Source organism: Primulina tabacum, chromosome 16 (genome assembly GCF_025594145.1).
Source record: "Primulina tabacum isolate GXHZ01 chromosome 16, ASM2559414v2, whole genome shotgun sequence".
Taxonomy (NCBI): Eukaryota; Viridiplantae; Streptophyta; class Magnoliopsida; order Lamiales; family Gesneriaceae; genus Primulina; species Primulina tabacum.
The window spans coordinates 25,768,901-25,794,498 of NC_134565.1; the positions used below are offsets into that span (position 1 = coordinate 25,768,901).

A 25,598-nucleotide genomic window follows, 5' to 3' on the forward strand; every position below is an offset into this window, starting at 1 on the left:
ATAACAAAGGAATCTTGTGGATGAAAGGACGATTGTGCGTACCAGACATCGATAACCTTCGACAAGAAGTAATGTCTGAGGCACATAATTCGAAATTTTCAGTCCATCCTGGCAGTACCAAGATGTACAGAGATTTGAAGAAAATTTTTGGTGGAGTGGAATGAAGAAAGACGTGGCCATATTTGTTTCCAAGTGTCACGTGTGCCAGCAAGTCAATGCAGAGCACCAAAGACCTGGAGGACTTCTGCAACCTCTAGAAATTCCAGAATGGAAATGGGAACATATCTCCATGGACTTTGTTGTCGGGTTACCAAAGTCTAGACAAAGTCATGAAGTCATCTGGGTAATCGTAGATAGACTCACAAAATCTGCACATTTCTTACCTGTCCGCATGAATTATAATTTGGACAAGCTAGCCACATTGTACATGAATGAGATCGTACGATTGCATGGAGTTCCAGCTAGTATACTGTCAGACAGAGATCCGAGGTTTACATCCCGTTTTTGGAAGAGCTTTCAACAAGCTATGGGGACCAAAATTACTCTTAGCACGGCCTATCATCCTCAGACCGATGGCCAAACAGAGAGGACAATCCAAACTCTAGAAGATATGCTGAGAGCATGTGCTCTAGACTTCAGTGGTAATTGGAGCGAACATCTGCCCTTAATCGAGTTCGCGTACAATAATAGTTACCACAGCAGCATTGGAATGGCACCATACGAAGCTCTGTATGGACGAAAGTGTCGATCACCACTGTATTGGAATGAGGTAGGGGAAAAAGCCATTGTTGGACCCGAAATGATCCAAGAAACAGTGGATAAAGTTGCCGTGATCAAGGAGAGATTAAAAGCTACACAAGATCGACAGAAAAGCTGGGCTGACCTTAAAAGAAGACCCGTGGAATTCGAAGTTGGAGAGAATGCATATGTGAAAGTGTCACCCATGAAGGGTATTATCAGATTCAATAAGGCTGGGAAACTGAATCCCAGATACGTCGGACCATTTGAAATCCTCGAGAAAGTGAGAACACTTGCTTATAGATTAGCACTTCCACCTGACATGTCAAGAATTCACAATGTATTCCACGTTTCGCAGCTGAGAAGATATATTTCTGACCCTAGTCATATTCTTGAAGCTGGACCACTGTTGGTTGAGGGAAATTTAAATGAAGAGCTGAAATATGAAGAAATTCCGATTCGAATTTTGGATAACAAAGACCAAGTACTGAGGAGACGAACTATTACATATGTAAAAGTACAATGGTCCAATCACACCGAAAGAGAAGCTACTTGGGAGTTGGAAGAAAAGATGCGAGAACAATACCCTTATCTTTTTGAAGATCATGCATAGCCAAGTTTCGAGAACGAAACTTCTCATAAGGAGGGAGGGATGTGAGAACCTGAAATTCCAGCAGTAGCAGTAGCAGCAGCTAGCAAATTTCAGCAGAAGCTGATATTTTTTCAGCAGATTGGAATCCAGCAGCAGACAATAGATAAAATCCAGCTGCAGCAACACGAAATCCCAGCAGACAGTTACTAATTCAGACCATAGCTTGTAACTGAAGCAATTAACACGAAATAAAGATTGTTAATGTCAGATTATGGCCTTAATTGGGAGGCTAACAGTCAGAATTTCACCTATAAATATCACCCTCAAACCTCTGAATTGGTTTACCAAAAATCTGGAGTTATCACTTGAAATTAGAGCTAAGAGAGTACATTTTCGAAGCTGTAAAATCCAGTAGCAAGGCAAGCAGATTTCCAGACTTCAACCGAAATTCTTTAAGCAAATTACGGTAAGTGGGCTTATGTATAAATATCTTGAAACCTGTTTGATACTTCTGTTTCTAAGTTCAGTTTCTGTATGTTTGATTTCTGATATATGATTTTGAAGCACTGAAACTCCCTAGTAAACTAATGGTAGGAATATATATTCTGAACATTTCTGAATTCTGATTCTGATTCTGATTCTAGCCTCACCCCTTAGAGGAGAGAACATATAGGGGACTGATATCAGTTTAGCCATGAAATTCACTAACGTGCTCAGTGCTCACTAATTCTGATTTCTGTTCTGAAACCTGTGATATCTGAATTCTGATTTCTGTTCTGAAAAGATGAGTTTCTGTATATTATTGTATTACTGTTTTTGTTGAAAATGGTTTCGAAAACTGGGAGTTATTCCTGTCCCTGCTTACTGAGTGACAACCATATCACTCACCCACTAAACCCATCTCAGATAAGAACGAGGAAGAAATATTAGAGGAGAAAGAGCAGATCCAGTTCTGGGGCTGGTGAAGAAGATTATTGTTTTCAGTTTATGTTATGTTAATTCCGCTGTATCTGTTAAGGCAATGTTGTGTCTGGTTTTTTACATTTCCGCTGTAAAACATCAGTATCCGAGTTGTAACAGACAATTGATTTATTTCGTATTATGAATAAAAGACTGGTTTCTGAATTCTGTACTCTGAGACTTGTTGTTGTCGAATGTAAATTTGAGAACAACGCCGGTGTCAACCAATTCCCGTCCCGGGGCGTGACAGTGATAAATCTGGTGGTGGGTAAAATTAACAACTAAGGGAGTAAAATAAAATAAAATAATAAAAACAAAATGAATGCTAAAAAATAAAAATTGTGGGTTGCCTCCCACACAGCGCTTAGTTTAACGTCGTCTGTCACTACACTGCTCAAGGTGGGTCGTATGATTTCTTGGATGCCCTTATTGCCACCAGTTGACCTTCAACTTCTATGGTTATCTTTCCTCATTTCACGTCAATGATGGCTCCAACAGTAGCCAATAATGGTCGTCTTAGAATGACGTGAATGTTCTGACTATTATCCATGTCAAGTACCACGAACTCTACTAAAACCTTCAGTTTGTCGATCCGAAGTTCAACATCTTCCACGATGCCCAACGGTGTCCTGATCGATTTATCTGCCATCTATAAGCTTAGTCCTGTGGGCCTCATCCTGCTCAATCCAAGTTTATCGTAGAGAGATCTTGGTATTATATTCACGCTCGCTCCTGAGTCACAGATAGCTTTATCCACTAAATGACCCCCTATTTCACATGGCATAATAAATTCATCAGGATCTAGCAACTTCTGAGGACGGTTTATTCGTGTTCCTTCGGTAAATTCACCTTCCACCTTATCTGCAAACTCATTATTAGTATGTAGGTTCTTGAGATCTTCAAGACCTTTTTTTTTTGAAATTCAGCTTGTAATTGTAAAAATATCTGGGGGTAGGGAAGTAAAAAAATATCAATGCATTGATTTAAATCATACCTCTCATATTTCTTACCTCGGGCTCTTTTGGTTGGAGTTGGCTTTTCATCCCGAACAGGTGTGGGTTCAACCTCTTTCTCTTCTCTTCTTACCACACCAAACTCTTCATGCTGTATAAAAATGGCATTCACTTCTCTCAGATTTGGATTTGCAGTCTTTTGGACTGCGCCTGACGGTTGAGACGTGAGGTGCTTTGTTATCTGCCCCACTTGCGATTCAAGGATTTTCAAGGTCGCCCCAATACTTTCCTATGTGGGTCTCTAGGTTGTCAAGCCTAGACTCAGTCCTAGCCATCCTCTTACCAGATTCACAAACGAATGTCCCGACCAAGTCCTCAAATGATGGCTTCCCTTCCCCATTTGATGTATTGAACCCCGGTGGAGGATTCAACACATTTTTATTATTTGCGTATGAAAAATTCTCATGATTTCTCAATCCCGAATGATAAGTATTAGGGGGAGGGTTACCTCGATGTCCTCCATAGCTTCCAAAATTCTCATTGTTGATGTATTGCACTTCTTCAGGAATTTGCAATTCTTCAACAACAAACGATGCTCCCTCAGTGTTTGATGTTCTCACTTTATTCATAGTCGCTATCTGTGTAGTCAATGCTGATACTTGTGCAGTGAGTGATGTGATAGAATCCACAGCATAAACTCCATCTGTCCTCGGTACTCCTGACCTCTCAGACGACCATTGGTAGCTATTGATAGACATCTGCTCAAGCAGGTCATAGGCTTGAGCAGGAGATTTGGCAAAGATCGTGCCACCTGCTGTTGCATCTACTGTTGTCCGTGTCTGACCATTCAACCCGTTATAGAATAGCTCAATCTGCACACAGTCTTCAAAACCATGATTTGGGCACCTCCGCAACAACTCTTTATACCTTTCCCAAGCTTCATACAATTGCTCGAAGTCAGTCTGTCTAAAAGTGCTGATCTCAATCTTCAATTGTGCAGACTTCGCAGGGAGAAAATATTTAGAAAGGAACCTCGTCGCCAGCTCCTGCCATGTCAGTGATGCTTCCCAAGTGAAGGATTGGAGCCATCCTCTAGCTTGGTCCCTGAGAGAAAACGGAAACAAACGCAGTCTAATAATATCATCAGGAACATTATTAATTTTTACCGTATCCGTGATCTCCAAGAAAGTCCTCAGGTGCACGTGAGGATCAGCAGTGGCAGTTCCTGCAAATTGGTTCTGTGGAACCATATTTATTAGCGCAGGCTTCAACTCGAAATTATTGGCATTGATGGTCCCTCTCGCAATACCAGAGTAGTGATTGTTGATCACTGGTCTGAAGTGATCTCTGATAGGTATAGCTTCTGGTAGATTTTGTCTTTTATTTTCTCTGTGTTCAGTCATTGCTTGGATCTCTTTCCTTCTTGCTTTTCTTAGTCTTCTCGCAGTTCTTTCGATCTCCGGATAAAAAATAAGCACATCAGGGTTTTGCGATCTTAGCATGCACTGTCAAACAGAAAAAATTGAAAAACTCAATCAATAAAAAATAAGTTCTAAATTAAAATATAGACTAATTGGTAACAATATTGATATAAATTCAAATTTTGACACTCCCCGGCAACGGCGCCAAAAACTTATTGCGTGTTTTCTTGATTGCTCGCAAGCGCACGACGTCAAGTTAGAGTAAAATGTATTTTTGAGTGCAAGTGTCGATCCTACGAGGAGTGTAAATAAAATATATATCAATGCTTGTAATTAAAATAGTCAAGACTTTATCTAGAAAAATCAATAACCAGATTGGTTTGTTTGAACGAATTAATTGAAAACAATGAATTAATTTGATCACCAACTGGAGAAATAACTATGAGAGATAATATCTAGAGGAATGATTTCACTAAGTTTCTACGATAATTCTTCTGGTTGTATTTAACTTCATGAATTCCTATTATTTAATGGCTAAGAACACTTACATGTTTTATTCCCCCTTTTCCAAGTGAGGAATAAATTGTATCCATAAAAATTCGATTCAATTATTCCTAATAAAAATCTAAGTTTAATTGATAAATGCAAACAAAGTTCTTACTTAAGCCTCGCTAAAGTTATACGCCTTCCGAACGATATAAACATTCAACGATGTGTCTCTAATGATCTATAATCCTAGTCTCTCTCCCGAGTTGTAGAATTAATCAGACAACACACAATTTATGGCCAGTAAATTGCAGTGAAATAAATGTAGAGAACACAATTAAACAAAAACGGAATTCAATCATCAAAATATCAACGTCAAATCATCGTATAGACAAAGCTACGTCAACCTCTAGAATGGAAATTTAGTTTATCACGGAATCCAAGCGAAGAAAAGACATATTCATAGCTTTAAACATCACTACACAATAAAATAAAATAGCGAAGAAAAAGATAACAAATCCGAAGTGTCGTCTCTGTCCCCAGATCCGTCGTTCTTCGTATTTGTGATTGTTCTTCGCTTCCCGAATCTTCGTCTCGTGTGTGCTTTCGGTTTCTCGCGTCTTTTCTTTCCCAAGGTGGCAGTTCGTGCGTGTTCTATTCTCCCACGGCAGGCTCTCTCCCGTTTCTGACCTAGGATGCGCAATTTATAGTTTTCTGGACGCTCGGCGCGTGCGGTTGCGCGTGAAGTCAGGCGGCCGCGTGCGAGCTTCTGCCTGGTGGCTTGTGTCTGCGCCCGCGGTTGCGCGTGAAATGGCGCGACCGCGCGCGCGCCTCTGGATCTTCGTGCTTCATCTATGCGCGCGCGGCTGCGCGTGAAGTGGCGCGACCGCGCGCACTTTTGTCCAATTCCATGCCTCTCGGCTTTGTTTTCTTGCATTTACTTGGCTTCGTGCCCACTATTTTCTCCATTCCTGAAATGACAACAAAAACTAACCAAAAACGCCTAATTCTGTTCGAAACAAGTATAATTCAAAATTGATTCTAATATAAATTAAGTGCAAATCTTACACTTATCATTGTCCTAGATCGTAAGGACTAATCATGGACAATCACAGCCATGACTTTTCCTTTCCATGGATGATAACCACTTGGAAAGTCCGAGGAAATGTTGTTTGGTACAATCATCGTTTGATTACCCATCTGTATGATCGGACATCTCTATGCCCTTAGCATGAAACACGGTACACAATATCACAGATGCTAATCTCAAGCTCATGTTGTATTTATCCTTATTTTAGGTGGCTGAATCGACTTGGAACAAATTTAGAATATATAGTGTTTACAAATGATTTTCAATATCGACTTACTATTCATTTGTATTAAAGCATAATCAAGGACTTTATCTTTGTTGATTGCATGAGTATATAGATAAAGTAAAATGAAACTCTGAAAAGTTAAATTATATTAAAGTAAAGATCATTTATTATATTTGAGTCGATAAATTTCCTAACCAACTGTTAGCTTACAGGACATCTAATCTAACAGTTTACACCCTTAGTTTTTTTTTTTTTTTGGTCTCCATTGGGTAGTGCAATATCTACACCCATAGTTGTTTGGGTGTATAAACTTTCTAAAAAGACCAAAATTTTAGTAGGAATTATATGTGAGAAATATGTTACTAAATAATGGATAATCAAGCACGTTGTAAGTCGGATACCACATATTCCTCCTATAATTTGATTATCTTGATATAATATTAGTGTGAGATTTTTTAACACTCGTATGTATTTAACTAAGTCATAGTATGTATTACCAACCCGAATTTTAAAATTAACCCGACTTCTCGGGTATCGGATACCCATCCCTGCCCACTTGAATGAATTTTGGGCTTTAGTTGGTCCAAATAGACAGGCCAGGCCCAAGGAGTTTTCATAGGAAGAGCACGAGAGTCACGTGACTCATATCTCCTCCGGCTGTCGGAGGGAAAATCCATTTCATCTCATCTCTTTCATTCAAAGAGATTAACGGCCCAGATTCTCCGTTATAATTATCGGCTTACGATCCCACAAACTTACAAAAGAAATAACATTTAAAAAAAATAAAAATAAAAATAAAAATAGATTGTATATTCTATTTGTGTGGAATGAAATTACATAAAGTTGAATGATAGTTTACATTACATCCATTTTTTTTTTTCAAGCATAGCAACTGAGAAAATCTCATCTTGTGGTTTGCGCAGCAGATTTTTCTGCAGCAATTTCTCTGTGCATATTCTCTTCCTCTGTGCATTTTTCTTACGTATTTTGGTTTGTGTTGACGGAGGGTACTCCATTGTCATCTGCTACAGATCTTGAGGTGTGTTTGGTTTTTCTTCTTGTTTTCTACTGAATTTTATATATTATGTAAGTGCAAGGATCTGAACTGGTTGCTTGGTATTTTTCTGATGCTACAGATAATGGATAAGTTGCAGTGGGGGAATAGAAAGAGACTAAGGTGTGTAAAAGTGAAAGATCCGGATTTAAATGGGAAAACAGATGGAAGCGGCGGCGGCGGTGTTATGAAGAAGAAAATAACTTCAAGGGTTATTGAAAACAACCACCATAATAATAATATCAATAACGGCAGTAAAGATGGGCTTGGTCTACCTCCAGTTCCATCTCCTCATCGTCCGAACAGGTAACAGAGGATTGAGAATTTCAAGGAAAGATACCATCTTTCTTGGTTTTTTGAGTTTCCCACTTCCATAATGACCAGATTTGCTTTTTCTTCTTCTTTTTTTTCTTCCTGTTTTCAATTATTTTTTGGTGGTACTACAATTGGAAGAAAGGATCCTTCTGGGTTTTTTTTAAAAAAAATTATATTTCTTTTTATTCCAAGTTTTTTGTTTGAAGAGGGTGATTCTGGATTTCTTCGTTTTTCCTTCCTTTTTTTCAATTGACGTGGCTCTGGAGTCTTAAGTTTTCGATTTGTTTTCTTTATCTTAAACTGAGCAGGGTTTTGTCTATCTTTAATCAGAAAGATTAGATAGGAGTTGAGCGTCTGGTACAAGAAAATTTGTACCACGGGTACAACTCGAACATTCTTGTGGAGGTTTTGGTAGCGGTTGTTGGATCCAAGTATATGCTATTAATTCGCATTATTGTGGTTGGTTAATGGTTACATATCCATTCAGATTCTCATCTACCTAAATTGTTTTCTACAACAAAACAGAGAATGGATTGTGTGTAAGAGATAGATGTATGCGAATAGATGCGTTTTTCCAACTGGTAATGGGCGCATAATATTCACTACAGGGAATTGGGGATGAGTAGATCTGGTGCAAATGATAACCGTAAAGCATCAGCATCTTCATCTCCTGAGAAAGAAGACAGATATTACACGACGAGGGGATCCAGTGGTGGATTCGAAGATGGCAACAAGTTGCTATTTGCAAATCCTGCTAAGGAGGAAAATAAAAAAATGGTTTGGCCAAAGTTGCTAATTTCTTTATCTAATAAAGAAAAAGAGGAAGATTTTATGTTGATGAAAGGATGTAAACCACCCCAAAGGCCAAAGAAAAGAGCCAAGTTGGTCCAGAGAACCATATTGGTGAGTTAATTCGGTTTGACGAAAAAGTTGTGTAAATCTAAATGATGCATTGAGATATAATGACATTGTTTTATTTATTTGTAGTTGGTGAGTCCCGGTGCGTGGCTATCAGACTTGTGCCAAGAAAGGTATGAAGTGAGGGAGAAGAAGACCTCTAAGAAGGTACTCAAGATTTTTTTTTTCGGCCTTCGCTCTCCTGTTCGATTTTACTTCAAATTCAAATGCCTGATTCCGATAGCAGAGTTTTGATGTCATTTCCTATTTTTATTTTTTTGCAGAAACCAAGAGGATTGAAGGCTATGGGAACCATGGAAAGTGATTCGGAATGATTGACTTCGCTGCGAGAAATTTAGTGGCAGAGAATTATTTTTTCAACCTTATACATGCAGAAGAGAGGATTTCAATTAGAGATGTTGACCGCACTTTGATTTGAATTCTTGAAGTGGTATTCTTTAGCACAACTATTCTGAGTTCTGCCTGATATATTGTAGTGACATTTTGGTAACTCGCAGATCACGAATTATTTGTACCAGTTCACAGATAATTTCAATGGGGCTTGCTCTTCATTTTTATACTGTATCTTATCCTAGGGATTTAGAAGACTGAGTCTGGGTCATAAATTATTATTCTTGCTGGGAGAAACAGAGTAAGAATATGTTCTTGTTCCTATGTATTCAGAAGAAGACAGTGAAGGGCAAGTTGTCCCTTACCGACCATTTTTATGAAATTTTCTGCTGGACATCACTTTTATTATAATACAAGGGTGCAACTCATTTGCTATAATTTTGTAGCTCATGCCATATTTTAACAAAAAAATTTAGATGTAAACAAATGTAAAAAAGTCTTGAATTCGTCCTGTTTCCCTTCTGCTAAATAATGAAGATTGACACTAGTATCAAATAGATTAAAGAAGAGGTTGGATTACGGTTTAAAAAAATTAAATGTTTTTACAAAGAGCTTCGGTCACCTATCTAAAGCTTCAAAATTGTGGCTGATGGATGATTCAGCCACCCACATTTGGTATTTTTGTAAACCTATAAATAACTAACAGGAACAAGTGTTACCCTACTCTCCATGCCGCTCATTTACAATTATAATGCTACTACCTCCTATACTTTGCCTTTGTATGCACAATTTTACCCTTGGTGGTGAAGGCAGGTCAGATTAGATCGCCTAAAATAACCATGAACTGATGCCGCTGTTCACAGATCCCAACAGATGATAGCAATTCCACGACAAAATAATGTGATTGCATGTAGCTTGGCCTAAAGATTGAGGGTTCATTTGCCTGGTGTCAATTTTCAGTACTGGAAAAACAGTAAGGATAATGACAAACCATGAAACTAGTATGATTAGTTCAACTTGAGCAAATTCTTACCATGAAACTCTGCTGCCCATTTTTGCTCGTGTCTGATTGGGGATGCATATGAATGGCCACGACATAGCCAAGCAAGGCAGACTACTCCTGCAGATACTGAACCCAAAGGACTGCAAGCTATAAGGCTTCCAGCGCTACCGAGGATTTAGTGAAGACAGATAAAACAAAGGGTGCCTCTTCTCCAGGGTGTATTGTTGTGGGTACTATCGTGTACCCCTTTGGATCAGGATCCAGGACCATTTCACATGATATTTCCCGAGAATTAACATAATCAGTTCCTCCAACTGATTCATGCATATAAATATTGTAGGCAGCACGGCGGCCTCGTGTCTTAAGAATCCTCATAGCCAATATAGAACATCATGGAATCATGGCTCGATTGGTAATTCCTGAAACCTGCTGTTGTTCTCGAGAAACTCACCCCCTAGCAATTTGGGTCAAGGTCATGTTAGTATGGCATTAAACAAATGGAATGAAAGATCTCAATGTCTAAAGTCCAATTACTGTACATAGGAGGCTACACCTGAGTCAAGGTAATGAAAACGTGAATAGGCAACGATACATCAGGTCCAGTTGCCCTCAACCGGAATTGTGGATTTTGATGCCACGTATCATAGTCTTGGCAGCCTCCAGCGCTGTAGCCACGCCACTGACTGTGGAGGGAATAAGTCATCTCAGATGGGTAGACGCGGCATACATATATTGACCTGAAATGAATTTGAAAATCTTGCCACGACATCCAAAATATACCATCTTGTGCCTGTTTCAAATCCATATCATCAGATGTAGCAAAATGAAATACGCAAGTTTTTGAATGTTAATTCATGCAAGTAAAGATAGCATAGGATGCTATTTTCAGAAGATGACATCCTTTGTAAAACCGCACAATAATTAAAGACCAATTAAAGAGAGCAGAAATTCAATAACCTGCTGTACATGCTTAAGCTTGTGCTTCATCCTATCAGTCCATTCAGGGGATGCATCGGACCAAGGGCCATTCCACTCAACCTCGTTTGCCCAAGGATTTCTGATCTGAACAAGTTTGTGGCCGTCCACTTCGCGTACCTGAACAATTAGGATACAAAAGAAGTGATTGAAGTGTTCAAAGTTTTGAGACATCACAGATACACTGTGGATCAACATACTTGCAATATTGAGTATGCATGTCCTTGCACGATTCCACAAGAAGAAACATGCACATCTGACCCTGAAGGGCTACCAGCACCAAGCAGAAATCCCTCTTGTTTAAAGCGCAACAGTTGAGACCATAGTCTTCCACTTGCAAGATCAATCTGTGATTGAGAACATCTCATATCGATCTCCTCCCCAGCACCTCCAGTAAGGTCTACTAGAGCATCTTGGACAAGACCACCTTCTAACGCTTCATATGAACCATGGAGCTTAGCATATGCCTTTTCCAGTACAGAGACCCACAACTCATTCACCTTCCGGCTGGTTGCAAATGCTGGTTTGCCTGGAGATTCGCAAGGAATCCAGTCATCTACAACAACAGGAACCCATTCCCCCTGACATTAAGTAAAGTAAGCGTTATTTCCAAAATAAATCAGACAATCACAGTGACAATTTACCATGGCCTTCAGTTAAAAAACAGCAAAAAAACCCAAGAACTTGCAGAGTCTCAGTATCATTACTACAATGAACAATTGGAATAGCTTCCGATTCTGCGGCAGAACACGCAGCAAAAGCACTGAAATGAAACTCCACATATGAAAACATAAAAAAATGTATCAAGAGGGGTCCTTTACTGCTTATATATAATTTAAAACACCTTTAGTGTGGCTCCCAAATTCTTATGAGCAAAAATTGAACAATTTCAGGTTTCTAGCAAAAGAAAGATAACAATTTAACAAAACAAACGTGACTAAGAAACTAAACCACCTGAATACAAAAACGAACTGTATATATTCCTTCTTCATTGTAGTCTGGAGTGATAATGACTTCTGATATGCGTTTAACCTCAGCCAGAACAGCAACAGCACTCAAAAACCAACAATCGCCCAATCGACCCTATTCAAGGTAGATTACAAGAAAAAAATTAAGAACTAAACAAGAATGAGATGGCACAGAGGCAATGCCCCCCCCTCAACCTGTAAGAGGACCATACACATACATACACATACACGGCGGGGGAAATGGAAATAGGGGAGGAAGGGAGAACATAAGTGAAAGACCTGACAAACATCAGAAGGATTTGCTGTTCCCGAAAATAAGCTTGGAATAGAATCCAGATGCTTCTCTTTGACTATTTCAGTAGGTCTCATCCATTGAGACACAACCTATGAGAAAGATCCAGCAAAGTTGAGAAGCAAAGACAGTAGAGCGGAATAGTAGTGACAGGTTTAAATAAGCATCCGTTGCAGGAAAAATCTAACTATTTAATTAAACTTGAGGTCCCTATACTAACTTTAATTTGGTGAAATCTTATTAAAAATTACAATTATAATATTGTTATATGACTTTATTAACGATTTCCCCCCCTAAAATAGTCTTTCTTTTTTATTTTCAATGTCTTCATTATCTATATTTTAAATTTCAATCCTATCATAATCTATATTTTTAAATGTTTATATAGTCTATCTCTCTTAATAAAAAAATATAGAAAAATCATTAATTTGAAAATACCAAAATTTATCATGTTAAATAAATATTTCTAACTGTATAAGCACGTAATGCGTGCAAAAGAACACTAGCTGATAAGTTACCTGCAACTTCAATGGGGGATTTCCTGGATCCACAAACAATGATCGATCATTTGGGGGAAACTCTTGATCAGTAAACTGTGATTCTCCTCTTGCCAAGAGAGCTTCCTTAACAGCCAATTCGACAGAGTGCATACGTAGATTGATTTCCTCCTGAGTCTCTATCCTGGGTTTCCTCAACCTTCTGGCAAAAGAATCAACATCTACAACAATCCCTTCCCGATCCACCCTCCTCTTCCTCCCACTTGAATATTGCCCATCCCAGTCTACCTCATCTCTATCATAGAGATCAACCTCAGCGGGATCACTCTCCCAGTCCTCAACCTATTATAAAATGGCACAAAAGACCAATCAGAAAACAGGTTAGAAGCACCAAGGCGTATTACAAATTCATATGGAAGTTCAAATCAAGCAAAAATTGTAAAAACAGAGAAGCAAACTTAAGCACAAACCCTAGGAGGCGAATCTGCCCACTGGCAGTTATCGTCTAGGTAATCAGTAAAGTTGTAATCTCCAGAACCCATGGCAGCTGGAAGAGCAGCAATCTCATCTTCATTCAAGCACCTTCCCCAAAGGAAAACATCCATCAAATGCATCTTGGATTCAGTTCCTTCGCTGTCAGACCTCCCAAATGCATCCATATCTATGGGTGGTCTAACACCAATCCAAACATCTGTTCCTTGTTCCCACACACCATTACCGATGTTGAGTGGCAGCCCAGTCTGATATCCATCATAACCACCATCAATGAAGCAAGTTGCCTCACCTAAATCAGCATCGATTGTCATTGTGACAATATGCCACCTGCAAGAGAGTGAATCTAAGACAAAGCATGAAGACACGTGAAACCCATTGAAGTGCTGACACTCGATGACGAAAGGGGCATAGATGACAAAAAACTAAATTAAAAAAAAATGAAAATGAAAATGAAAACATTCAAGGAGTCTATTGATGGTGGCAAGAAAATAGGTCATTACCTTCCATCTGCAATACTGGACGAACTTATACTCCATTCCTTGGAAACAAATGTCTGTCTATCACCTTTTGTAATCAAGCGAAGGCCAACTTGTCCAGCTTCAATTCCTTGTTCAGAACCAGCCACGAGAATTTCCCAACATATATTGCTCTGAAATTCAGTGCCCAACAGACAAACTGGCCCAGACTCAGGCTGAACCATCACCGCGATTGAGAAACTAACTTTCTGGCTCTGACATAAACTAAGATCGATCTGACCATAGTGCCTGCCACTTGTTGTGGGCTCATCATCAAGCACACATACAGCTCCAGTAAGTCCAGTCTGCAATAAAAAATTAGACAAAGGAACACTGTCATCAGCAATTTATGCCTTCACTGCAAAGCTTCAAACCTAGTCAAATTGCCTAGATCAACCCAACCAATCAATCCAGACTCATGCCTCACTCCCCATACACCCAAAAAAATATAACAGACAGATAATCATTTGTAGTCAAATATGACTGCAACAATAACTTACCTGATAGGCGAAATGCTAAAATCTCAAACATACAGAGTTTGGCATGCCACTTACTGAAGCAAAGTAAATTATAACATAATAGTCACCTGAAGTGCACGTTGAGATAACTGAGTTGATCGTATCCTACGAGCAATGTTTGAGACCCGCTCTCGCGCAAAGGAATCATCAAGCACTGAATCACCACCTACAGCACGAACGGCAGCTGCCATGGCCACTGCTTCTCTACTGCCAGCATTTGGAATGCTTGATATGAGAGAAGCTTCTATCTCCTTCCATTTGCGTTCCTCTTTCTCCAGAAGAGCCTTTCTCCTTTCTTTACCTCTTCCTTCCTCTTCGCGCCTCTGCATTAAAACTTCCTCCTCTATCTCCTTCTCTCTTAAATAACTACAGGAACCAATAAAGAAAAATAAGGATGGCCAGGAAAAAGTAATGAAAGTCCACAAGATTTATACATAGGAACTTTTCAACCTCTCCTGTATAATCTCAAATTGTCTACGGTCTTCAGGCATCCACTCCTTAATTTTTTTAGCACTTAAATCCGAAAATCCTATGCTATCCAGAAACAGTCTCAGGCGAACCTCATCCTGGTAAGTACAAAAACAAAGAATAAAATCATCAGCAGACAAAACAAGAATATTCACCCATGGACAGCAGAATATAGCCATGATTACCTGCACCCTTTCTGCCTTGGCAGTCAAACCAAGCAGAAGAAGCAGATAACCACCAAACTTATCCCACATATAAACCCACTCAGTATCAATAGCTTCTTCAAGAGCGAGAATTCTAGCATGGGCACACATTTCTCTCCTGTGATCGAGGTCACTGGTGGCTTCATGACGTAAAATGTTACAACATCTCAGTCTGGAGAAGAATGACCCTATAGTCAGTTCTTCGTTTCTCAAACGATCTCTTAATTTCATGACATCAGCCCTGGGAAGCACGAAGTTTCCTGCCCTATCCCGTGCAATAGTAGGGTCTCCAACCAAAAGTGCAGCTGAACTAGCTGACCTCTGAGGAGCGGAGTAAGTTCCAGATAATGCATTTCTAGTCTGCAAGGAATAACTGAATTTAAAATCCAAGCAAGACTGCAGTCATTCAGACAACCAAAAGTTCCAGATTTCAGCATAATTAGCAGAACAGCAACTTTTGGAATGGAATGGCCTTTACGAAATCAAAATCACCTTCCATTGACAAAATCACCTCTTTCCTTTTATTTTCATACGTTTTTAGTACTTGCTTCACCAACGTGTGGCACTGAATACCTAATTTCGAGATATAACCACAACATCAAGAAATTCAGAAGCTACAGACACGTGTATCGACTTGTATACGACACCATGGACAAAAGACAGTAATTCTTGAAAGTTTGAAGAGATGGCAAAGGAATCATCACAGGTATACGCATGCACGCAATCACACACACATTCAATGTAAAATACATCGCAATTCAATCAATTATGCAAACACTAAAAATAAAACATATAATTAGTTAATCACACTCAAATTAGAATGCATGCAATCAACAAATTACATAATCGTCCAAGGCTTCAAGCTTCCGGCGTTCGAAGAACTTGTAAAGGTTTTTTCGAACCTCAAAAGCCTTTTGAAATACCAAAGTAAGCCTCATTATATCTAGAAACAACTTGGACAGGTTCCTGAGCATGTTAATGTGCCAGGTCCCACATTTCAATTTTGTGTTTTGCTTCATTAAGCGCACCATATGCAGAGTGAAAGCCATGTACTTTTTAGCATGAATCTGAAACTGCTCGACCTTTTTATCCACATTTTAAATTGTTCTTATTGAGAAGACATATTTAAGATATGACAAACTTCTCTTCAGAGATTTGAGAATAGCAAATTTAACTTTCACTCATTTCTTCTTTTAAACAAGAACGCACCTTGGTGGCAGATCTCGCAATTGCCTGGATTAGAGTTTCCTTATTAAGGAAGTGAACCGCATCCTCCAACATCTACAAAATTATACAATAGAGCGAGTTGTGACTATTCCAGAGTTATAAATGCTAAATTGTGTAGATAAGTGCCAGGAAGACTGCAAAACCTCAAGAGTTAAGCATGATCTTGAGACAGCAAAGCCAAAAGCCACAACAAGTGTAATTGCTGATACAGCAGCACCGGCAAAAGGTGGGTAAATTTTCAAGCTGGCAACAACACCCCAACCTTCAGTAGCCAGTGCAATCCCGTAAAGCACAAGAAAAGCAGCACTGGAAACAGAAGAAAGATTGAACACAAATAGAATGTTATGCAGAAACTAGCTGAGTCATTCATATAAAAAAGAATACCTAAGAAGTTACATATGATGGAAGAAAGAAACTAATATGATGTTAACGAAGGGATGTCACAAACCTGACATTTTTTCCACAATCTGCATGAGCATCATAAACATATACAGGTAACACTCTAGGAGAATAAACAACAACAGGGGGTGAAAGAAGAACCTGCAATGTAGCACAGTGATAAATGTAGATACACCAAAAATCAAGTTGAATATAATTGTCCCAAAGACTAGCTAAATTAAAGTGGCATATTGCTGTTGAACTGTTTTACGGCAAGATGTTACTCACAGTCAATGCCCTTCCAGCCAAAAGGAAAAGAAATGAGAAGTAACCAACGGACGCCCCAACAAAAGCCTTATCTGGGGAAAAAAATTTACAATGTTATTTAATACAAAAGAATTCTTTGAAGATACATATTTATGAAATTCAATAAAGTAGATGAGACAAGTAAACAATGCAGTTTATTCTATCAGTGGTTTCCACATAGGTTTTTTTAAAAGCTTTCACCTTGAAACCAGCCAACAAGGAATGCCGCCAAAGCCAAAAGAAATGCAAGAAAACACACGCATAACATTTGAAACCGTGTCAAGTAAAAGTTGTTTGAAGCCCAGTAATGAATAACACCGATGGCCAGAACCAAAAGGAGCACCACTAAAAGGAATGATACACCAATCTGTAGGCAATAGAGCAAAACATCATGTAAGGTGCAGCTGAAATGAAATTTAATTTAGCATACAAACTCAGTGAAAACGCTTGCTCACCGTCCATGGATGAATCGTAACAATAATTGCTGAAATGGCAGAAAGCAACAAAACAAGACCGATCATAATAAATATATAAGCACCACGAGAAAGTTTCCAGTTGTCATCTTTCCTGCAGTAATATATTGAGGATGTTACGCCTTTGAATAACTCTTATACATACCATCAACTGAAACCAATTCTGAAGGAATAAAACAACAATCCAGTCAGACAGTACATCTGCTTCACATACCATTTGAGCAAACCGGAACATAGTGATAATATCGCAGGCATGCAAGTTAATGGAAGCAAAGCAGCGAGAAAGTCAGCCTTTGTTGGAACCTGGTCATTTCTTGAATTCACAACTTTCACATATGATGCACCACAAAACGACACAAGGATAGCTACAAAAAACAAGATTTTAGTATTGTAAAGCTATATAATGCCCATAAACGGAATCAAGTAAAAAGATGATGCTTCAGAGATTTGGGCACAAGATCTAAATAGTAAATCATACTTCACCTGCAAACAATCCAATGCAACAAGCAGATGACAGGGAAAATCGGTAAGTCGAAAACCACGACACAATCGGCAGCACACCAGTCACTATTAAGGCGATTATCGAAGCCATTGCCCAGCCAATATACACTGATGATGTATACGGGGAAGAAACATGATTCTGGTATCCAGTCCACCCCTTGTAGCTTAAATCATCTAAAGGCTTAGCAGATATGATTCCACCAAGAGCCAGTACAGATCCAGCAAACAAGGACATGCAAATGAAAAGAACGATTCTCTGCCATTAAATTACAGTAATGTCGTTAATACCAAATGAAAGAAAGTAGAAAGGAAGTCATTAATTCCGCAACCATAAAAAACAAAAATATGCACATATCATTAACAATAATCAATTACACAACTGAATCCGACTGAAATCTTGTGCCAGAAAGCACCCATGTCCAAATAATGCAAAACAAGCAACATAACACAAAAGGTTCACAACCTCTGGGTGGTTTCTACAAAATGCTAAAATGATTTATCTTTAATAACAGTGACAAGTGAAGTGGAATAAAAATATGGAGGATTTTTTCCTTTCAGGAAAAACAAGTAAAGCAGTAGAATTTTATCACGTTGCAACAAAATCTCCAGAAGCCAGCTCGAGTTATGACAAATTACAAGAAAAGTAAAATGTTATACCTCCATCTTCCCAATAATTGCACGATTCTGTATGTTGTCTTCACCACCACCTCTAGAAGCCCAAAACTGGTGACCATTGCGTATCCATATGGGAATGCCAACAGAAAGGCATGCCACCATAAGAGGAACCGTCAAAGATAATCCCAGAAGAACTGACGACTTGCTGCAAAAGATTGACAATCAGGATTGCATTCAAGTCAGCAACTAAAAAAACAAACACATGAAATCAAAAGGTCATACCTCAAGAAGGAGAGCAGCAATCCTACTGAGGTGCTCACCAGCCAAGCCACAAAGCCATACTGCATAAGATGAAAGATAACAGAAAATACATAAACATAAATGCTAGCAGAGATCCTGATAGGCAATGGCGAGGAATTACATAACATGAAATTATGCTTGAGCATTAGAACATTTGAAATTCTAATAATTAGAAAATGCAACACCTAAAAGTAGAATGTTTGCAGGAACAATAAGGAAATATATGAGGCGCTATTGTCAAACAGATTGTATATAAACAACACATCCTGATGTTATTTACAGTTAGAACTTAGATAACATTATCCTTCCAAAGCTTCATTCCACACAAGCCAAAAAGATAATTTGACAACCAAGAACGTATACTCAACAATTTGTGGATTGAACTATTTAAGAGCAATTCTTAAGCAACATATGTAGAAAGGAGATGGGGGCCTATGATATGGTACTCAAACACTGTTTGGTGCACGGAATGAGGCATTAATTGATTATATACATCTTTGTACCATGAAACCATCTAACATTTGACTGAAGTTCTACAAACATAAAGTCATAAATTATTTTGTTATCCATATTATCATCCCTATAACACACATCATTCCTCATCCAATCACATGAACCAAACATTGCCTTATCCAACCCTAGCCAAATAAGTTGAGAATGTTTAAATTAATGCTACAAACAATGGTCCATCGAATTAGAAAATATCAATCCATGAAAAGAAAAGAAAAGAAAACTTTAACAACATAATCACCATTACCTTCCGAGGTTTTGAAGTCATGGACAATTCTTCATATTGCAGTGACCTAAGGAAAGCCATAATTGACCAGACAACAGGAGACAACAACAGCACGGCAATGCCAAATTCAAACTGTAACAGAAGCATGTGAAGCTTGTAAATGAGAAAGTGGAGAATAAGCACATGCAAGCTTCTTAATGGCATTGTCATAAATACTTTAGGCTATACTTGGCATAACCATGCCGGTTACCTGTTGATGTGTAGCATTTATCAATTTTATGGTGTTCGGGCGGAAAATAGCTACCATGGTTGTTTCCATGCTAAAGACAAAACTAAAGAGAAGCCATGCCCGTTCTGGGGTACCAGCTATGTAGTGCAGAACTAGTCTACAAAGCTGGAGCCACTTCTCCAATCCATGGAGCCTAAGTTCTTCTGAGAATGAAATTTGATTAGGTGCAATATTGTCAACAATGTTTGAGTCAATCACAGTCGTGTTATTATTGTCACGGTGATCTCTATCCGCATCCAAACTACTTCTTTGCAGTAATGCAAGTATCATCGGATCCAATCCATTCTCCTTCAGCATCACAGCGAAATTAGGGTCTAGACCTTTATCTTGTAATAAACTGGTAAGTTCCAGCTCTCCATGTGCTGCTCCTCTTTTCAAAATAGAAGTAATTCTCGGATCATTCAACTTCTCTTGAAATGCAAGGGCTAAATTCAAATCTAATGCCTGATTAAGAGAATTAGATGCACTGGACTCACATCCCTGGCTTTCCAGGCCACTACTAGAACAAACTACCAAAGAACTATTCTGATCAACATTTTTATCCATAGATGATGGCCCAACTTCGGTTTCTTGAAATACAGAACGACAAGAACTACTACGTAAAGCAAAACTCGGCCTCCCACTATCCATGCTGTTTTCACTATGAATCCCATCAACATTATTCCAACAATTAATATCACCAGTACAAGTTGTTGCATTATTACCAAGTTGGCCTGCTTCTGCACTACTATTACGTTTTACACTCGAACCACAGCCTTCCGATGAGCTGGATGAACAGTTTTGCTCTTTTCTTCGGAATCCTTCCCTAAGACGAGTTACTGTGCTCTCTAACGCATCTCTTCTCGCAGCTGACAGATTAGTAACTGATAGATGACGAGAAACAGCAGCACCTAGCAGCACAGATGCCACAACAGCATAACTAATACAGTGTCCAAGATACCTGTAACAAGATTGAGGTGGAAGTCATGATTAACTAGGTCAAGTAAATTGAAAGTTTCAATATCTAGTCACAAGGATGGAACAAACCAATAATGAACACCAAAACATATCAAGAAGACACGAGATGCCCCAGCGACAAAAAGTGCAGCAACGCGACTTTTGAGAAGCTTGAACCCATACAGGCATGTTCCCACATTCCAATCTACCATAGAAAGAATATTAGGATGATATAATCTGTCAAGAGAACAACAAAACAGCATAATTTAGAAATGGAAATAACAAACTCTATTATTTCCAATGGATATACCAAGAATAATAACTGCTGCTGATGTAATTGCTCCAAGCCAATGTGATTCTTTGGCTGTCAGGCCATACAAGATAGAATATACAAGCAGAACTACAAGAGAACCAAAATAGAGAAGCCCAAGGTGCAAAGCCCTGTAGAAAATATTTGAGAAAAAACAAATTATTGAAAACATAAAAGATTAACGATAAACATAAAACGAAATGGGTGTATACACAAGATGATGGAATTCAATTGATATAAAGTTGAACCATACATAAAAGTAACCAACAAGCAGTTGCACGAGTAAATGTTTGTATAGCAAAGACATAATGAAATAGAGGGTCTAAAGAGAAATCCAACGAGATATAGAACTTGCCTTCTAGACTGCCGAGGATATAATTCATTGGGATTTGGCGGTTCGTGTAAGCAAGCAACGGGGCCCACTTCAATACAATCTGAATAAGCAAACTTATATGCTCTTCTGACATATTCATCGATGTCTAAACCATTTCCTGAAGAAGTCATGCAAGAGGATTGCCAAAAACACAAATATCAAATTAAAAGACAATACCGAATGAGAAGCAGTTTTGATGCCCATAACCAAAATGATGACTTACCATTGAAAACCATTCTGCAAATGAAAAGCATGTTGATTGCAAGGGCGATTGCAGACACACCAAAGAAAAAGCCTGAAGATGAATACTGGTCAGATGCTTTTGCACCTGCCGTAACATACACGGCACAAAGCTCATATGCACAAAGCAATCCAACAGCCAGAAGCAGAAGAGCAGCAACAGCCCCTGTTCAAGTTTTTCATGCAGGTTATTCATTTTTTGTTGAATATAAGTACAAAACCCATACGCGTCATGCAGAGGTCAGTTCCATGTGTATTAAGGGCATTGGAGAGGATGGTTGAGCAAAATCAGAGTAATTCAAATCCTTTATAACAAAATCCATAAATGACAGAAATTTTAACTGAGTCAAAGCTTAAAGGGTAGGACAGAGGGTCAAAAACTAAAATAAACATGTTTAGTACAGATGCAATTGGTAAAAATGAAACATTTAGACCAATAGAACACATAGACTAATCGCAGCCAGACAAACAACAGGGCTTGCGTGCTTGCAGAAAGAGCATCAGAAGCGGAGCATGCCTAAACTTCTTCCTGATTCAATTATACACAGTCCCTCGTCTGTTAAGACTCATATTAAAGGGGTTTTCATATCAATTAGCTGCTAAAAATGGACTCGATGAAATTTTGTAAAATTTCATGGGTCCTCCCCAAAGGACAAATTAAAATTCTTACCCAGAAACTTTGTTTTCATGTCAAAAAGTTCCAAAACAATGAACCAAAAATAAGAGATACATACTTGAGCTTTGCCATTGGGTTCTCCACCATAGCATTACAGAATAGAATGCCAAAAGTAGAGCAACTCCAGTCATTATAACAGCAAGACCAATTAAGTCTCGCCCTAATATCACTATCAACCAGCAACCCCATACAATCACCACAACTACCGGTGAAATGACAATTATCCAAGCACCAAAGGAAAAAAGTCCACATAATACTCCCAGCTGCGGTCCTTGAACAAAATCTGGCCATTTTCTAGCGAAGATCCAACTGAAACACAATGACGAAGAAGATTCAGTTAAAGTTCTACATGCACCCAATGAGATACGCCTTAGCATCAAGTGGAACAATGGTAAACCAAGGATCTGATTTTTTGTGCACAAAGTAAAGACAGGAAGAAAATATAAATAAGAAATTTTAATCCATAAGAACCACCATAATCAATACAAAGGCCATCCTATCCATACTATAAATGTCATATCAACTCATCATGCAGTTAAAGATAACGAGAGCATATCTACAGAGTTCTCAAAGTATCAACTTTTAAAACCAAAAAAAGTATAGAAAAAGGCAATAATAGTAATATGATAATGAAGATGCTGCATAGGGCAGCTTTCTCAAGATTAGTAAAACTGAGATCACATTTAGTTATGAAATCCTTTACATCTTTTTCCATCCTTAAAAGGCTTTTCTACATCAATTTGGGAAAAAACACATATATAATCAAGCATATAAAATGATACAAAGTAGTCAAGAAAAGTGAGAGACGAAAGGAAAACTAAATAATCACAAAACAAATCAAGGTAGACTATCATAGGTACCATTAAGAAACAGTACAGTTTCTTCAGAAACCCTATCTCATATGTAGAACCCAATTGTTGATTTTCCTGTTTATGCTAACAATTAGGTGAACAAATCCCAAAGGCCAAACACTACATTTAGCAACTAAAACAGCACTTAACATTCTTATCCCATAAGATTTTTTCAATCAAGCAGTGCGAAGGTCAACACCAGAATAAGAGAACTGAAGAAGAAAAGGAAAACCTGAATATTAGTATAGAAAAATAACTCACATTATTTCAAATGAATAATTTTGAGGGGCAAAAGGAAGCAAAATAAGAAATATATGGTGAATGAAAAATTATCCGTATCTCAATAAAATATCAGGTGCTTCTTTTGCACTTACCCTGTAAAACCAAAAGTAAATAAAAAGGAGCCACGGAAAAGGCACAACAATTGACATATCCATTCTCCTAAGATCCTAGAAACTGTAAGAGCGTTCTCACTTTACAACCAGTTATGAGACAAACTAAAATACACCAAAAAATTGCACACCAGTTCAACTCCATTGACTCGCCAAGAGACATACTTGAACAATTAGTTACTAAAAGACAACTAGAACAGAATATCCCACGGAATTTCACACCAGTTCAATTCCAATGGCTTGTCAAGCGACATACTTGACCAATTAGACAACTAGAATGTTTGGTTTTCGAAGTTATATTTATAATTATCTATGATAAAATGGCAGGAACGTGACAATTAGATATACATGCCAAATATTTCAAAAACAGTCACAATAAATGGCAAGCAGTAACTATGAGGTGGATTCGGAATCCAGTGTCATAGATACTATTCTAGTACTTCTGCTTGCTATAAATAGATTGGTCAATCTTAAAAAATAATGGTTCGAGGAAAGTCAAGTGAGATTTATTTGAAGCATTAACCTCATGCAGATATCAAGAGAAAGAAGCGCCTTACAAGAATTTCAAATCTGAAAATGTTTTTCATAAGAACCTTCCTTATTTGAATAGACCACCTGCTTTATTTAATAAGAAACAAATTTGAATAATCCCTGTTCAAACAAATCCTAGATTCACAACCCACATTTAGAAACTAGGCAACATGGCATACTCTTGCATTTCTGAATCGAGTTTAAACTGGAGAAATCCTCCACTGTCTCATGAATATTTTCAGATAAACAGTAACTGATCTGAAGAAGAAGTAACTCGTATTGAAAAATGATTCACCAAACCCAATTTTACCAGCGTTATTTCAACCAATTCAACTATTGTAAAATGGGCATTTCAAAATCTAAATGAGACAAAAAACCAATTTTAATATACACAAGGATAACCATAATCTATCATTCTGTGTAATCATCCACTGACACTGTTGGAGCTCGACCAGATTAGTTAAATACAATTGTTTGTTGGTACCGGAGCAAGCTTTAGTTATCCAAAAACAGAAAAGGTAATAGATATAAAAAGGAGCTAAAACCATGTTACCTATAGATGCGCCAAGGTCTCCAATTCACCAACCAGAGTATAACAAAAGAAGCAGCACCTAGAACAGAAAAGAGAGTCCCTGAAATTGCACATGCCAGGATAAACGCATGCTCATCTTCCATTTCTTTCACCTATAGTCGCCGCAAAACACCAATCACATACTAACAATTAAAAAAACTTGTGCGAAACATAACGGTCTAAGAACCGAAAAAAACCAGAAAATTGCAGAAACCCTCAACTTGGAGGAGCGCCGAAGCAGATTTTTCAAGAAAAATATACACCTGACCTATATCAGTGAAATCGGGGCATTTCCCCGAAACTTCAGCTCGAAAAGCTAGAGTCTTCCAGCATAATGCACAGCCCCACCATAATCAACTGCCAGAAAGTTAAGGTTTTGCCCTAATTTAGTAGCTTCAGCACATCCCAAAAATGAGTGAGATTTTATGTTCGATTGGGAGCGACTAAGGTAAAGAGAGTCAACAATTCTTGCATTTGAAAAAGAAAATACACACTTTTTGACAAAAACTGAGAGAGATTGGAGGGCTTTAGGTTTTGTGTGTGAGAGAGAGGAAAGGGCTACGGTTTTTCTGTTCTTTTTTAAAATAAAATAAAATAAATAAACACGAACTTTGGTTTATATGTGGAGGTTGTGGTTGTAAATATAAAAGTAACAGCTGGGAATTTTGTCCGAGTAGGGATTTAAGCTGTGGAGCGTAGCTGACACGCACCAATGGGATGTCTTGTCACGTTGTAGGGTGTCGTTTTGTGTGTGTGAAATATGCTTCTCACCTTCCTTTGTAATCATAATAATTATTGAGAAACATTCTTCCTAATTACAGTACTCATTGGTTACATACTATTTTTTTAAGGTCAAAATCTCATAATATTATTGCA

At 38.3% G+C, this 25,598-nt stretch overlaps 2 protein-coding genes across 2 annotated transcripts; one reads left to right on the forward strand and one right to left on the reverse strand.

Moving 5' to 3' along the window:
• The first annotated feature begins 7,302 nt into the window (after positions 1 to 7,302).
• LOC142528635 (uncharacterized) lies at positions 7,303 to 9,477 on the forward strand. Its single transcript, XM_075633713.1, has 5 exons — positions 7,303 to 7,507; positions 7,603 to 7,826; positions 8,444 to 8,738; positions 8,823 to 8,900; positions 9,017 to 9,477. The coding sequence occupies exons 2-5, from the start codon at positions 7,606 to 7,608 to the stop codon at positions 9,065 to 9,067; spliced, it is 645 nt and encodes a 214-aa protein (XP_075489828.1). The 5' UTR covers positions 7,303 to 7,507; positions 7,603 to 7,605; the 3' UTR covers positions 9,068 to 9,477.
• Positions 9,478 to 9,638: 161 nt separating this feature from the next.
• On the reverse strand, positions 9,639 to 25,307 carry LOC142528634 (calpain-type cysteine protease DEK1). The gene is given in 33 exon segments (XM_075633712.1): positions 9,639 to 10,045; positions 10,117 to 10,461; positions 10,463 to 10,540; positions 10,640 to 10,876; positions 11,044 to 11,181; positions 11,262 to 11,642; positions 12,016 to 12,144; positions 12,309 to 12,413; positions 12,840 to 13,160; positions 13,289 to 13,640; positions 13,814 to 14,133; positions 14,415 to 14,712; positions 14,797 to 14,912; positions 15,000 to 15,377; positions 16,227 to 16,298; positions 16,388 to 16,550; positions 16,693 to 16,784; positions 16,911 to 16,981; positions 17,130 to 17,295; positions 17,384 to 17,495; positions 17,616 to 17,766; positions 17,885 to 18,158; positions 18,560 to 18,722; positions 18,800 to 18,858; positions 19,575 to 19,685; positions 19,804 to 20,782; positions 20,869 to 20,983; positions 21,089 to 21,219; positions 21,444 to 21,579; positions 21,685 to 21,867; positions 22,436 to 22,686; positions 24,705 to 24,835; positions 24,991 to 25,307. Coding segments are annotated over 31 exon segments (6,432 nt in total). The 5' UTR covers positions 24,827 to 24,835; positions 24,991 to 25,307; the 3' UTR covers positions 9,639 to 10,045; positions 10,117 to 10,233.
• Between the last annotated feature and the right edge of the window lie 291 nt (positions 25,308 to 25,598).